Genomic DNA, 14,475 nt, shown 5'->3' with positions numbered 1-14,475 from the left:
ACCGCAGGTTTGGAGAGGGCAAGGGGCATTCATTTATGTGTAACAAAGAACTACATAAACTGATCACTGTCTAGCTGTTAAAATGGGTTTCTACTTAGCAGTAGCTTTGGTTTTTATTCCTGAGCATATTGACGTACAAACCCCTCCTTTCTTTAAAAGATTGGCTCTGCAAAAATATTCCGTTCAACAAGGTCAGACTAAGCCTGTCCTCCAGCTGGCCCCAGCGGCTTTGTCCATTCTCCACATTCTCAGGCCACCCAATCCCCCATGGCTTCTGGTGACAGGTCTCTGTCCCTTCCTCTTCCCCTTCAGGGGACCTGTTTCAGAAGCCGGAGGTGTCCACGGTCAAGTTCCTCTTCCTGGTGGGCGGCTTCGCCGAGGCGCCCCTCCTGCAGCAGGCGGTGCAGGCCGCCTTTAGCGACAAGTGCCGTATCATCATCCCCCAGGACGTGGGCCTCACCATCCTCAAGGGCGCTGTCCTCTTTGGCCTGGACCCCGCCGTCATCAAGGTGCGCCGGTCCCCGCTCACCTACGGGGTTGGGGTGCTGAACCGCTACGTGGAGGGCAAGCACCCGCCCGAGAAGCTGCTGGTGAAGGACGGCACTCGCTGGTGCACCGACGTCTTCGACAAGTTCATCTCCGCCGACCAGTCCGTGGCCCTGGGCGAGCTGGTCAAGCGCAGCTACACCCCGGCCAAGCCCTCCCAGCTGGTCATCGTCATCAACATCTACAGCTCTGAGCTCGACGACGTGAGTTTCATCACCGACCCCGGGGTGAAGAAGTGCGGCACGCTGCGCCTCGATCTCACGGGGGCCGGCGGCACCGCCGTGCCCACCCGCAGGGAGATCCAGACCCTCATGCAGTTCGGGGACACCGAGATCAAGGCCACGGCCGTTGATATAGCCACCTCCAAGAGTGTCAAGGTTGGGATCGACTTCTTAAATTACTAACCGGCCCTCCGCGCCGCCTGTCCCCTCGGACTCAGCTCGCCTGCATCTGCTGACCTCAACCCTGACTGCTCTTTCCCTGCCCTTGACCCTTAGCCGGCACCCGTCTGAATTTCAGCAGGGAAGGTGAGAACAGCCAGGGCTAGAAATAATTAGGGGTTTTTGAGGGCACGCTGGAGTCAGAAAAACTGTTGGCAGTGAAGATGGAGGTTAGGAAATAAGGAATTTGAGGATCGCAGAAAAGCAGCTAGTGTTCATAGGTACGAAGTGGTGAAACACCCCCCGCCCCCGCCCCGCCACCCCACAAGGGAATCAGTACATTTCTGCAGCAGCGATCGGGCTTGGGTCGAAGAGCTCTCCCTTATGTAGAACTTAGGATGCCCGGTCGCGATCCTTCCAGATTTGAGATAAGATCTTTGAGCCAGGAGGAGATTCTTCATCTCCCTTGAGACTTTTCTTTTTTACGTATTTTGGACGGCAGTCGATATAAAATGCCATCCATCTGCAGTTAATTTCTTTTCATCATGGTGTGACTAAAAGTGATGATTCACTGGGAACTTGGAGGGTTTTTAGCTGGTGGGAGAAGACTGCCTACACTGGGCGCTATTTTAGGTTCTCATAATTTAAATTCCAGAAAGGTTTAGTGAGGAATAACTGTAGCTTCAGCTAATCCACTAGGATTTGTGAGTGGGAGAGCTGACACCTCTACTTTTCGGCAGGTAAAAATTTGCTTCGAGGGAAATGGATATTGAGCTAGTGACATATCCCAAATTATATGCTGTGATAGAACTCCCCAGAGGCCAAATCCTGATATCTGAATTCATAAGTAATTTGAGTTAACCTTAGTAGGATTCTGGGTGAGAAAATGAAGTTGCAGTTTGCCTTGTTCACATCACCAAGCCCGGGAGTCCGGAACAGCCCCTCCCCTTGACAGGCACACGTATCTTAAACTAACTCTCTCCTCCCTGCTTGCCCTAAGAGATTTGGCCATTTATTTACACATTTTGAAGAGAATACATTGGTGATACATGGGCAGAGAATCTGTTTAACGAAATGTTTCGTTAAAATCTTCAGTTTTAAAACTAGAACTGAAGAGTCTATCTAAAGGCACTCAGAGATCTGTACTTAGTGAACGGAGCTGGGTTTTTTCAAAGCAGATCTGTGGCTCTTCCGTGCAAGAACTGCCTGGGTGCCTCTGAAAAACAGGTTCCTGGATTCTATCCCTTTTATGAACTCAAGTCTTGGAGAGGGGAACCAGAATCTGCAATTTTTAGTAAATGCCACAGGGGACTGTGGTTCAATTGGAATTTGAAAACTCCTAACTTTAGGGTTTTGGAAAGCTGGGGCACAGACCAGAGCCTGCAGCTTCCAGTTGGGTTCCCTTAGGGAGTGAGTCTACAAGTAAAGGACCACAATCCCACACGTTGCCCTCTTGTGAGTCGGGCTGGAGCTCCAGCTGGCTTGGGGATGGCACTTTTAACCTTCACAGGAAGGGCCTGGGGAGGGAAAAGATTGGAAGAAAGGCAGCCTAAGAATGGGGCTGAGGAACCAACTGGTGTGTGTGCCCGCTCTCCATCCTTCCCCACTTGCAAAGCCAGTCTTCAACATTCAGGAGCCAACTGAGGAAAAAATCAAGAACCTGACTCAGCCCGTGTGATCTGTTCAAAGCTGTCTTTTCCACCGGCTGGAGTTAATTCGATTTTAAATCACCGGAGGCATGCATAATGAATGAGGGGAGGATGGATGACTCAGCCACTAACTTTGAATGCAACTTGGATTCACAAACCCATTATCACAGCCCATTATCATATGCAGATTTTAAGTAGCATTTCCAACTTCATTCTAAGTGTCTTCTTTTTCACATCGCTTGCTGCAGAATTCCCTACTAGAATGTGAAACACTAACAAACCACAGAACTAGAGAATGCTAGTCACATACTTAGTAGCGGGGTTTCGCATCGAGACACAAATGTGTGCTCTAGGGTTCTCTTGCTGCCTGCTCGGCTTCAAAAGCTAAATGCTGTGGGTCTTTTCTTTGGTGTTGCCAGCCATACTCTACAAACAAGACTTTTCCATTTAGTTATAAGTAATATAATTTTATGTACATATAATATTAGAAAATTGTACAGAATCTTGATTTCTACAATGTGCTCTTGTTAAAAAAAAAAAGGGAAAATGCTCTTTGAATTTTGTTGATGACATTGCTGCCTTTAAGTTTCCATGGTTTCATTTCTTAATTGTGCTTACTAGACATTGATTTGTACTGATGCTAAGCTATGGACTGTGTGTGCAGACTAAGCAACAGACAGAGGTGCCTGGGGTCAGAATCCTCTACGAAATAGACCGGCTGGATTGACAGCTCCATCCGACCTTTCTACACACACATCCTTCCCAAAGGTTCACAGTTTATATTTAAAGGTGCATAATAACGTATCGAGTCTCCTGAACTGTCTTTGAGAGCTGAACATTCTGGTTCTGTAAGCCGTGTGACTGTGCAGAGAAACCTCCGAAAACTCTGTGTCCCTGCAGGGTTGTCAGCGGCTCCTTGTGGGGCGAAGCAGTCACTCTGAAGGCCAAGTGTGATGTTTTCAGGACACCAGAATCAAAGGAAGGAATCAGGTGGTACACAAATCCAGCTTTTCTACTGGATTAAGTCTAAGTGTGAGTAATAGAGTCAAGCCCTTTTCTTGACTAAAGTAAGGCCTTTCCCATCTTGCATTAAGGATGTCTCCTTGTCTACGATTTCTCTTAAATGAAATGGTTGAAATTTGCAATGTTGGCAAAAAGACGATGGAGAGGGGGTGATGATTTTACGGCATTTTCTTCTGCCCCAGAGATGCAGCCCTGATAGTCAGACTTCTTAGAGGGAATCCTCAAATCCACCCCTTCTCCCCTTCTCCCCCACAGAAATATTCTAGAGTAAGAGCCCTGGATAGGTACACTTGGACACATTTTCTAATCTTAGAAAGTTTCTAAAAGGCCCGTTGTCTTAACCCCTTACTCAGTTGTCCCTGGCATATTATCTGAGGTTCAAGTTTCTTGGAAGCAGAACTGTCAAAGGGTTTCCTTTGTAACTTCCCTTTCTGTACACAGCAGGCATTAATAAATGTTGAATGTCAGACAAGAATGTCAGATGGACAAGAGAGGAAAGAGGAAACATACAAGCGTTTCTGCAGACCGATGGCTAAGATGAATCCAGAGTACAGAGACTGCCCTACCCCTAGAATGTTATTTAGATCAAGTTTAGCTTTTAGAGTCCAGGTCTGGTTAATTGCCAGGGTGGCAAAGAATCGCATGCACCTATATAAACAGGAGTCAAAATGCATTATTAGCTGAAGATCGATCGAATCACACATTGTGGAGATGAAATAGCTGTGATTAAGCTGCATATTTATGCTGGGAAATGGCTGAAGTGGATGACTAGTATAAAAGTTGTTGGCCATAACATCATATCTCTTATCTGCTTGGAATATGGAAATATATTCTAAAATAACGGCCACTGGGGTCTTGTTCACGATAAATTCAAACTTCACGGAACTTGGCAGCAATTCACAATTTGACTGTACCTGCAAACTGTCTTCACAGATGTCTAATAAAGCAAAACTCTGGATCTCATGTGGCCCACACTTTTTTTTTTGCACTCTGAATTCGTAAATGGAATTATAGATACATTACTGACTTTCCCCTCTACCCCATCTCAGATGGAAATTGATTTTCAGGTCTTTTCCTAGGTATTGCAAGCTTTATTAACTTTCATTCCAATAAGACTGGCTCCTCTGTTCACCGGGAACCAAGCCTCCATTGACATCCATGAACCCCTTTTCCCTTGAAGCCAAAGAAAGCAACCTTGCCAGACAGAAGGCAGATAAGCCACAGTGACAACTGACAACTCCACTGCACCCAAATGAAGGTCATTAAAAAAAAAAAAGCGGAAGGCCAAGGACTGATGCCTTGTCCTCTGGTATCCTAGCAGGCACAACTAGGTGGCCGCTGCAACTAGGGCCTTGGGTTTATTCCAGGCTCTATGTCTGGGTCACCCTCCAGAGTTGGCTCTAGAAGTTTCTGGATAGTCTGAGGCGGGCCCTAGGACCCCGAGGGAGGTATAAATGGGTTCTTCCTAAGTGGGTAGCTGCACCAGCTTCCATCTGAAGTTTAGTTCCCATGAGGAGCGGTTGGGAAGGCCAGGATGTGCAGTCATACAGACGTGTATTGCAAAGTAGAGCCAGCAGGCAGTCTGGCTGCCGTTTCCTCATCTGTAGGGAGCGGCTGGGACTAGCAGTCTGTAAAGGCCACTCAATCCCTGGATCTGGGTCACACAGTGGGCATCTTCGTTTTGTCGACTTAAAACAAATGCACGATGTGAGAGTTGAGAGCTAAGTTTTACTTGGGACGAAATGAGGGCTATAGCCTGGGAGACAGCATTTCAGATAGCTCTGAAGAGGTAGGTGGGGGAAGTCAGTATAGATGTGATTTTGGTGAAGAGGGAGTACATGCAGTCAGACACATGTTTTTGCAGGTTTCTGCTAGTCTCGTGAAGGTTACTGCTAGTCACGAGGAGCAGACGTCACCATGAAGGATTTTAGTGCTTTTCTAGATACGAGGCGATGCAAGAATTGGGCTCATAAAATAAAATCGGCTCCTGCAAGTGTCTAACTCTCTGAAGACCTGTTCTGCCAGTTCTTCCCGGAGCACAGGGCGCCTCTTGTCACACAGTGGGCATCTTCGTTTTGTCGACTTAAAACAAATGCACGATGTGAGAGTTGAGAGCTAAGTTTTACTTGGGACGAAATGAGGGCTATAGCCTGGGAGACAGCATTTCAGATAGCTCTGAAGAGGTAGGGGGGGGAAGTCAGTATAGATGTGATTTTGGTGAAGAGGGAGTACATGCAGTCAGACACATATGTTTTTGCAGGTTTCTGCTAGTCTCGTGAAGGTTACTGCTAGTCACGAGGAGCAGACGTCACCATGAAGGATTTTAGTGCTTTTCTAGATACGAGGCGATGCAAGAATTGGGCTCATAAAATAAAATCGGCTCCTGCAAGTATCTAACTCTCTGAAGACCTGTTCTGCCAGTTCTTCCCGGAGCACAGGGCGCCTCTTGTCTGCTCTCCACCCTGAACTCCTTTCGGGGGGTGTTGAAAGTCAGCAACTTCATTAGCACCTGAATTAATCCTTGTAGATGGCAAGTGCCCGTGGCAAGTGCCAGTCTGTAGTTTACAGTTTCAATCCACTGAGAAGAAAGCTCATCTCCCATAAAATGAGGATGGTTAGAAGGAGTATGGCTCCACCTTCCCGGAATCCTTCATTTTGGTGCTTTGTCCCTTTCTGCCCGGTTACCTGTCCTGGCCCTCCGGAGATTCTCCTAGTAAGAGACACAAGGCTAGGAGGACAGGGCTGTGAGAAGCCCAGGGGAAGCCGTCTGGGACACAGGCCTCTGCTTCCCTCCCAGGCTGCTTCCCCCGCCCCCGCCAAGGCCTGTTCCCGCCAATCCTCTCCCCGCAGCCCAGGCCTCCCCAGTGTCTACATCAGAAAAGGCGGCTTTGACCCGGATCCCTTCGTGTACCCCTCTCCACAATTTCCAAACCCAGAGCGGCCTCGCCTGGGTGAGACCGTGTATTCAGAACGGAGAACAGCTCCAGAGGCAAAATATTTTCCGGGCAAATCCCTGCATCTCAGCCCATAGACCGACGCTGAGCGAGTTCACTCGGGGTCACCACTCGCCTCTGGCTCCCGGGCCGGACTTGGGCCAGGAGGCCAAAGGGTGATGAAGGCGGGAGGGGCGGGGGTGGGGGGGGGTGGGGGATGGTCCGACTCCGCCCCTTCTCCCCGCCCCCCAGCCCCCACCGCGGTCGAGGTGAGCTCACAAAAGCCGGGAGCCCTGGTGGAGGCCGGGCCAGGGCAGGAGGTCCTGCGGGGCCAAGATCCAGGCCAGCCCAGGTGAGGAGGGGTGGGGCGGGGCGGGGGGAGGGGTCGTGTCCGCGCTTTCCGACCCGCTCCCCGGCCCCACCCCCCCAGCACACCTCCTTTCCGCGCTCTTCCCTTCAGCCTCCTCCAGGAAGGCCTCTGGGCTGGGTCTGCAGCTGCGCAGCCGGCCACGCACCCGCGGCACACTTCTGGGCAACATAATCCTGCCCCCAGAGTGTAGACGTCTTTCGGTCACACCTCCTTGGACACAGGGACCTTCAGACCAGTTACTTAACTTCTCTGTGCCTTATTTTTCCATCCGTAAAATAGGAACTCAGGTAGGAACTAACCCTTAGGGCGGCCGTTAGCGTTTCACAGGAATGCAGTCCTGTCTTCAGCTGTGTTGCAGCAGGTGTTCTTCAGATGTCTGAACTGTTTAAAAAATTCCCATCACTGCTGAGTAAACCGTGACTGAGGCCCTTCCTTCCACCCCTGAGGCCACTTGTCCTGGCCACAAGGGCATGACTTTTGAGAGAGGAACTGGCTTGGTAGGGTAGGACTTGGAAGCATCAACAGATGCCAGATGCAGGACCTGGCCCATTTTGGGGCACTACAGGCCATCTCAGAAGGGAGAAGGGGTCTGGCTCGGGAGACAGCATCCACATAAACTGACGCTGTTTGGTCCGCCCCCCGCCCCATCTCGGACTCCATGCCAGCCTTTGCAACTTCTGATCCCTTCCAGCCACAGTTTACTCTAATTCTTTGTTATGTCCTGTACATTGCATGTTTAACAGCATCCTTGGCTAATTGTGGTGCTTCCTCTCTGTCCTAATCCCCTGGCAAGGTTATTGACGCTCAAGGGCTCTAGCACACGCGCAGTGAGTTCTCCAGGCAAGGACTTCCCTTCATTAACAGAGAGCAAAATCATGGAGTCTTCCAAGACCTGCGTGAGACACCTGCCGATCACACCAGGCTACAGTGGTAAGTGGTGATGTGCCCTGCAGGGGGACCATGGTCCTGATTGCTGTCCCTGCCTTGCCCCACTGTCCATGTCCGACTGGCTTATTGGACCAGTACAGGCACTTTAGCTTTTAAGAAACTTGCTGAAAGTGTTTCATTGCTGAAGATGGCAGATAACTGGGTTCTGATAAGTGGGGAGATATAATCTAGGCAGATCTCCCAGGACATGGCCTGGTATGTAAGCAGCGCTTAATTAATGTCTGTTATATACATTTGGACCAGGATAGACACAATGAATAAGCTGAGGCTCTGTCCTTCTTCCCACATTGTGCTGTTCTCATGAACTAGGGCTGTCCTTACGGTCCCATTTCTTCCCGTGTCCCCTAGAGGGATGGTGACCAACTTTTTTGGTTTGCTGGGAATGGTCCCAGTTTTAGCACTAAAAGTCCTGCATCCCAGGAAACCCCTCAGTTGTTGGCAAACCAGGACAACTGGTCACCCTACCTAAAGGCTTTTCCTCCTCAGGCTTCTGAGAATTTACTAAGTCACATCCCTGTGGGTAACAGACCTGGTGGTCCCCATAGGCCCTCTGCTCTCACATATAGGTATTCTCGGTGGGGAGAGGCATGGAGAATATTCCAAGGTTGCCCATCCTCACCCTGGTCCTACTGGTTGGTTAAGAGAATAGGCTTTGGATTCTAATAAACTGAGATTACAATCTCTCCCTGGCCATTATCTATGTGATTGTAAGTAAGTTACTTACCTCTCTATGGTAAATAGCAATTTCTATAAAATGGTTGTATTAGCTTCCTAGGGCTGCTGTGTAAAACAGCAGATATCTATTCCTTCACAGTTCTAGAGGCCCGGAGTCTGAAATCAAGATGTTGGCTGGGCCGTGCTCCTTCTGATGGCCCGGGGTCTGAAATCAAGATGTTGCCCGGGCCGTGCTCTCTCTGATGGCCCCGGGGGTTCCTTGGTTTGTGGCAGCATCACTCCAGTCTCCGTCCCCATCTTCACATGACTCTTCATGTGGCCTTCTGCCCAGTGTCTCTGTGTCTGTGTGTCTCAAATCTCCCTCTCCTTTTTCTTATGAGGACACCAGGCACTGGATTTGGAGCCCACCCTAAATCCATGATGATCTCATTTCCAAATCCTTAGTTACGTCTGCAAAGACCCTATTTCCAGATAAGTTCACATTCACAGGTACCAGGGATTAGGACTTGGATAGGTCTATCAATTCAACCTATTACATGGGGTAGGGATAGATTCCTCATAAGACTGTTGTGAGGATAAAAGGAGCCAGCACACATAGCCTATTTAAAATATCTTGGCCCTTAGCAAGACTCAGTCAAGGTAGCTTGTATTCCTATGTGTGTGTGTGCATATACGCAATCAGGTAAAATCTATGCAGATCAAAGTAGACCCTGATGGAGAAAAACCACTGTGACAGGGCCCCTGGGTGTCTACGATCTCCTCCAGGATGTTAGGGTATCTTTTACTTGTCCAAAAACTGGGGAGACTGGAGAGTGGGTGGAAGACTTCCAACACTGTCAAGAACAGTTTAGGAATTTGATTCTTCCAGAGGAGGTTTCTTGCAGGTACACGGGGTGAGGGTTGCTGCTCTCAACTCTGGGGCCAGGTTTTCTGGCCCCGGGGACAAGGGCAAAAATGGTGGGCTTCAGTAATGGGATTTACTTATTTATTTATTGACAGTTTAAAGCCAAGTCTTAACCAGTTTTTCCTCCTTTGTTCTTTTAAAAACTGGTCTTATTATGGCAGCGTTATAGTACTTAGGATTCAGCATCCAGTTTAAACAAATAGTTGTGTTTTACCCATACTAATTGTAATGATTACATGTTATTTTGTGGGAAATGGTGAAAAATTGTGCTTGGGGTGGGTCTCACAGATAATGAATTTACCTTTTTGTGTGATAGGTCTCTGCTTTTAATAAGCCCGCAATTTCCCGGCGGTCCGACAGAAAAGATCCCCAGTTGCATTTGGGAAGTGTCAAGGAAAATAAGCTTTCCCTCTAAAAAGATGAATAATTTCAATTACTCCTTCGACTAACATTTTGATCCATTAAATGCTTTCCCCATTTGCTCTTTGGTCTGACATCAAGGGCTTTGCTATCAAAGAATATTACCGTCACTGCCTTTGTTGAAACGGGCCTTCCCTCCCCGCTCCAAGGTCAGTTTTTCATGGCCTTGGGAGGGCCCATCCGCAGTGGAAACAACAGCGCGGCTTGTATTAATGGCCTTTGGGAAAATGCAGTGTTGTCGGCCAAGGAAGAAACGGCAAGGGGTGGGCTGAGATTCTGGGGGGTTGGGCAGGTTCTGAATACCTCGCCGAAGGTCGTGATTCCTTCGGCTCTTGCAGGCTTCGTGCCCTACCTTGGCTGCCAGGGCACCTCCAGTGAGGACAACATGTCCCACTGTCTGAAAATCTTCCAGAACACACAGCAGTATAAAGACCAGCCGGAGGAATTACGCTGCTCAGTGGCCACTGCCCCGAACTAAAGCCCGTCTGCTCAGAGGAGACGGTCCTGCGGACCCTGCACCAGTAGTACCGGCAGTACCACCCCTTGAGTCGGGGTACCGGCTCCCAGAAACCAGCCCCCCTTCACCCTGGGCCCAAGTGCAGGGCCTGGCCGTCTTGCTGAGCTGCCACTGAGGGCACTGGGTCCGGCACAGTTCCAGGCCCCCAGGCGTCTGTGCAAAATGGAGAGGCTCGGTTTCTTAAAAGGAGAAAGAAACATTTCCAGGGGGAGAGGGAGACAGGTGGGGAGGAGGGTGCTAGGTACTAAGCTCCCTGGGCAAACATCACAGAGGTTCAGAGAGCAGCTGTTGTCTCAGTAGGTGCCGCTTTTAGTTGCCTTCTCTGTGCCCGCTACTGTTATTTCATTAACCACCCACGATGACCCTATGAAGTCGATACTCTTGTTCCCGCTTTAGAGCAGTGTCCCTTGTCTGAGGTCAGACCTTGGTTTGAACCCAGCTCCTCCAGGTGCTGGCTGGGCAGGAAGGGGTTTTGCACTGAATAACTGTCACAATAACAGTGACAAAAACAACTGACAGTATGATTGTATAATGTTAATAATCACAACAGTGATTTGTCCTAGACTATTTTTAAGGCCTAAAGGCCTGTAAGAAAAGTAATGGACTGATTGTCTTTATTATTATTACCATAACTGAGGACTTTTCAAGAACACATGCTGACTCACATGTTTGGCGTGCTTTAAAAATTTCCAAGTCATTACGAGGAACATGTGCCTGAGAGTTGGGATTTAGCCCAGCTCCATGAGTATTGGCTATGTGACCTAGGGCAGGTTGCTTCCCCTCTCTGGGCTACAGTTCCTTCATCCAAGGCAGGGAAGGATGGACTAGACACTCCGTAGGGTGCCTTCCAGCTTTTCGGTTCTGGGACTCGGTGGCCTAATTCAATTCTTACAGCAATTGAAGGGCAGTTATCTTAACATCTCTCACAAATGTGAACTTGCTGAAGGTCAGCCAGCCAGGCAGCCAGAGCTGAGTCTGATGTGCTTTTTCCTGACCTGCGTGCTTCTCTTGATTCCCTTATTCAGATTGTCAAAGAGCATTGTCTGAAGCTTTTTTTCTTTTTCTTTTTTTGTAATTAGTCTGAGGAAAGAGTGAGATCTGTTTAAGAGCAAGAACTTGGGAATCCGAGAGACCTGGGTTTGAATCCTGGCCCTATCACTTCCTTGCTATGTGACCTTGGCCAAGACTTTCTTAACCTCTCTGAGGTCTCAATGTCCTTCTCCACAAAGTGTAGGTAATAATGGCACCAACTTCTTATGATTTGTAAGACAATAAAATGAGAGCCTGTGCAAAGCCCTACCAAGGTGCTGGCACGCAGGATCAACCAACCAGTGGTAGCTGCCCTCATCACGTCTAGGGGCCTAGTGCTTCCCCCGGGGCTGATTGTTGGGGTGCCAGCTAGCTTGGGAGCATTGCCCACTGTGTGGCTTCTCCAAGCCCTCAGGAAGCATGGCATCTTTTTACAGAACGCAAGTACATAAAGAAACCTCTTCAGGAGCCCCCCCATCCCCGGCTGGGCAGGCTACCTGACGACAGCCGGGGTCACTGAATTAGGCTGTGCCACGCGGTACACTGTCATGGCCAGAAACTGCTATAGGGACTTCCTGGACATCGTGGAGCAGGCCAACAGAGCACACCTGAAACCATATGAGGAGTAAGTCTGGCTTGTAACTCAGGTAACAAGAACAAGGGGAAGAGCAGATCTCAGGCCAGGGGTTTCCAGATGCCCCCAGCCCAGCGCTAGGACTGTTTTTTTGGTGTCTGTTTGGTTTTACAGAAGGTGCTGTGTTTGTAATTGCAGGACTTGCCAAGTAGGCAGCCACGTCCTGCTCCCCACCTGCGCCCAGCAAGTTCCAGAAGCCTTGCTTCTGGTCTTTGCTGGTTTGCAAGGAGAGGCTGGCAGTAAAAACCAACTGGGCCCCCTGTCCGGGCAGCAACCTAAGGCTCAAGCATGCTGAGGAAGGGAGATGGTAGGGCACTGCATGGAGTGGGGGGCTCTTGTGGCCTCAGTTTTCCCTTCTGTAAAATGGAGATGATGATCCTTTAGGATAAATCGTAAGGATCAGAAATACACACACCGTGCTCATGTGGGACCTGCACAGATTATTTTTATTTTTAATGAAAGGAATGACTCTATGACTTTTGTTCTTACTTTAGAATATATTGAGTTAGGCCTGCAGCACCTCCTCCTACCCCTTCTCCAAAAATTTTGCTGCATGAAAGGCTGCTGCCAAAATATCCGGATTTCTCTATTCCAGGTAAGGGAGGACTTTCCTTCCTTCCTGCTGGTTTTAAAAAGGGGATGGTTCCAATTTCTCCGCATCTTGGCTAACGATTTTTATTTTCTGCTTTTTTTTTTTTTATATTAGCCATTCTGATGGGTGGGAGGTGGTATCTCTTTATCATTTTGATTTGCATTTTCCTAATGATTAGTGATGTTGATCATCTTTTTATGTGCTTATTTGCCATTTATACATTTCTTTGGATAAATGTCTATTCAAGCCCTTTGCTCATTTTTGAATCAGTTTGTTTGCTTTTTTGTTGTCAAGTGTTTGGAATTCTCTATATATTCTGGATACTAATCCCTTATCAGCTATACAATTTGCAAACATTTTCTCCCATTCTGTGGGTTGCCTTTAGATTCTCTTGTACGCTGTAGATGGGAATGTAAAATAGTTCAGCTGCTATGGAAAACAGTATGGTGGGCTCTTGAAACAATTAAAATTAGAAGGACCACACACCCAGCAATTCCACTTGTGAGTGTACTCTGGAAAGAATTGAAAGCAGGGTCTTGTAGAGATATTTGTACACCCATAATTATAGCAGCATTATTCATAGTAGTGTAACCCAAGTGTCCATCTAAGGATGAAGGGATAAGCAAAATGTCGTCTATATGTACAACGGAATATCATTCAGTCTTAAGAAGGAAGGAAATCCTGACACAAGCTACAGCACAGATGAACTTAAAGGACATTATGCTGAGAGAAATAAGTCTAACAGAGAAAGAAATAACGTATGATTCAATTTATATGACGTACTTAGAGTAGTCAAAATTAACGACAGTAAATTAACAGGGATTGCCAGGACTGAGGGGAGGGGGGAATGAGGATTATTGCTTACTAGGTACAGAAGTGCAGTTTTACAAGAGAAAAAGAGTTACGGGGATGGATAGTGCTGATGTTACACAATGGTGTGAATGGACTTAATACTGAACTGACGCATGAAAATGGTTAAGATGGTGAGTATTAAGTATATTTTAACACAATAAAAAAATTGTTTTCTAAGTAGAAAAAAAAAAAAAGCAGGTGGGATGTTTGCAGTAGCCCCTCTGCCTCGCTGGGCCACCTGCCTGCAATTTGTGGGGCTGGTTTATCTTCCAGGTGCCAGGTGTCCTACCCTTGCAAGAGCCCTGATGGAGGACCCCAGACCTCCGGTGAGGTGTGGCTGCACTCAGAGGCCAAATGTGGCGTGCAACGGGAAGATTTATCTAGAGCCACTCTCTGCAGTAAAGGACGTGGAAGGGTAGAAGTGGAGAGCCTCCCAAGGAGAGGCACCTATGAAGGGGGGCTCAGAAGCTCGCCATTCTCACGTGAGAGCCCCTCACACACCCCACCCGGCACGAGGGAAATTTCATAAGATAAGCATCCTTTTCACTGCCACCTGCACCCTGACCAGTTGGTGATAACATGTCATTCATAATAAAGGCCTTTCATTGTCATGTGAGAATTAAAAGGATACACTTCTCAGCACGCTGAGGCTTCTGTGGATGTTTTCCAGGTCGTGTTGACCTTGCTGGGTGGGGCCCAGCTCTTCCCGATCCTGAGGTAACATCGTGCCCCTGGATCGGGCGCTCACTGAAGCCCTAGCCCGGCCGTCTAATGAGTCGGTCCCCATCAGCCACCTTGGGTTGTGGCATGGCAGTCCCCAGCACTGGCACAGGGCCGTGCCCACCCCAACCCTGGTGTTTCAGAATCCCAGTCCCCAGGAGAGCCCTGGCACACCAGCTGTACTGGTTTCCTAGGGCTGCTGTAATGGCACCCCAAACTGGGTGGTATGAGACAGCAGAAACTTATTGTCTCATACTTCTGGAAACCAGAAGTCCACGTTCAA

The 14,475-nt window shown here is 48.5% G+C and overlaps 2 protein-coding genes across 2 annotated transcripts in view; both read left to right on the top strand.

The window, feature by feature from the left end:
- Positions 1 to 4,548, top strand: part of HSPA12A (heat shock protein family A (Hsp70) member 12A) — a 69,305-nt gene extending 64,757 nt beyond the window's left edge. Inside the window, exon 12 of the mRNA XM_024121579.2 lies at positions 313 to 4,548. Coding sequence (XP_023977347.1) covers positions 313 to 950 — 638 coding nt within the window. The 3' untranslated portion in view covers positions 951 to 4,548. The remainder of the gene's footprint in view (positions 1 to 312) is intronic.
- A 3,228-nt stretch (positions 4,549 to 7,776) lies between these two features.
- On the top strand, positions 7,777 to 13,891 carry SPMIP5 (sperm microtubule inner protein 5). Its single transcript, XM_007126142.2, is given in 7 exon segments — positions 7,777 to 7,831; positions 10,187 to 10,318; positions 10,321 to 10,401; positions 11,832 to 11,863; positions 11,865 to 12,019; positions 12,523 to 12,623; positions 13,746 to 13,891. Coding segments are annotated over 7 exon segments (702 nt in total).
- Positions 13,892 to 14,475: the final 584 nt, after the last annotated feature.

Source organism: Physeter macrocephalus, chromosome 20, assembly GCF_002837175.3.
Source record: "Physeter macrocephalus isolate SW-GA chromosome 20, ASM283717v5, whole genome shotgun sequence".
NCBI classification, from domain to species: domain Eukaryota; kingdom Metazoa; phylum Chordata; class Mammalia; order Artiodactyla; family Physeteridae; genus Physeter; species Physeter macrocephalus.
This window is presented reverse-complemented; position numbering and strand designations above follow the sequence as displayed.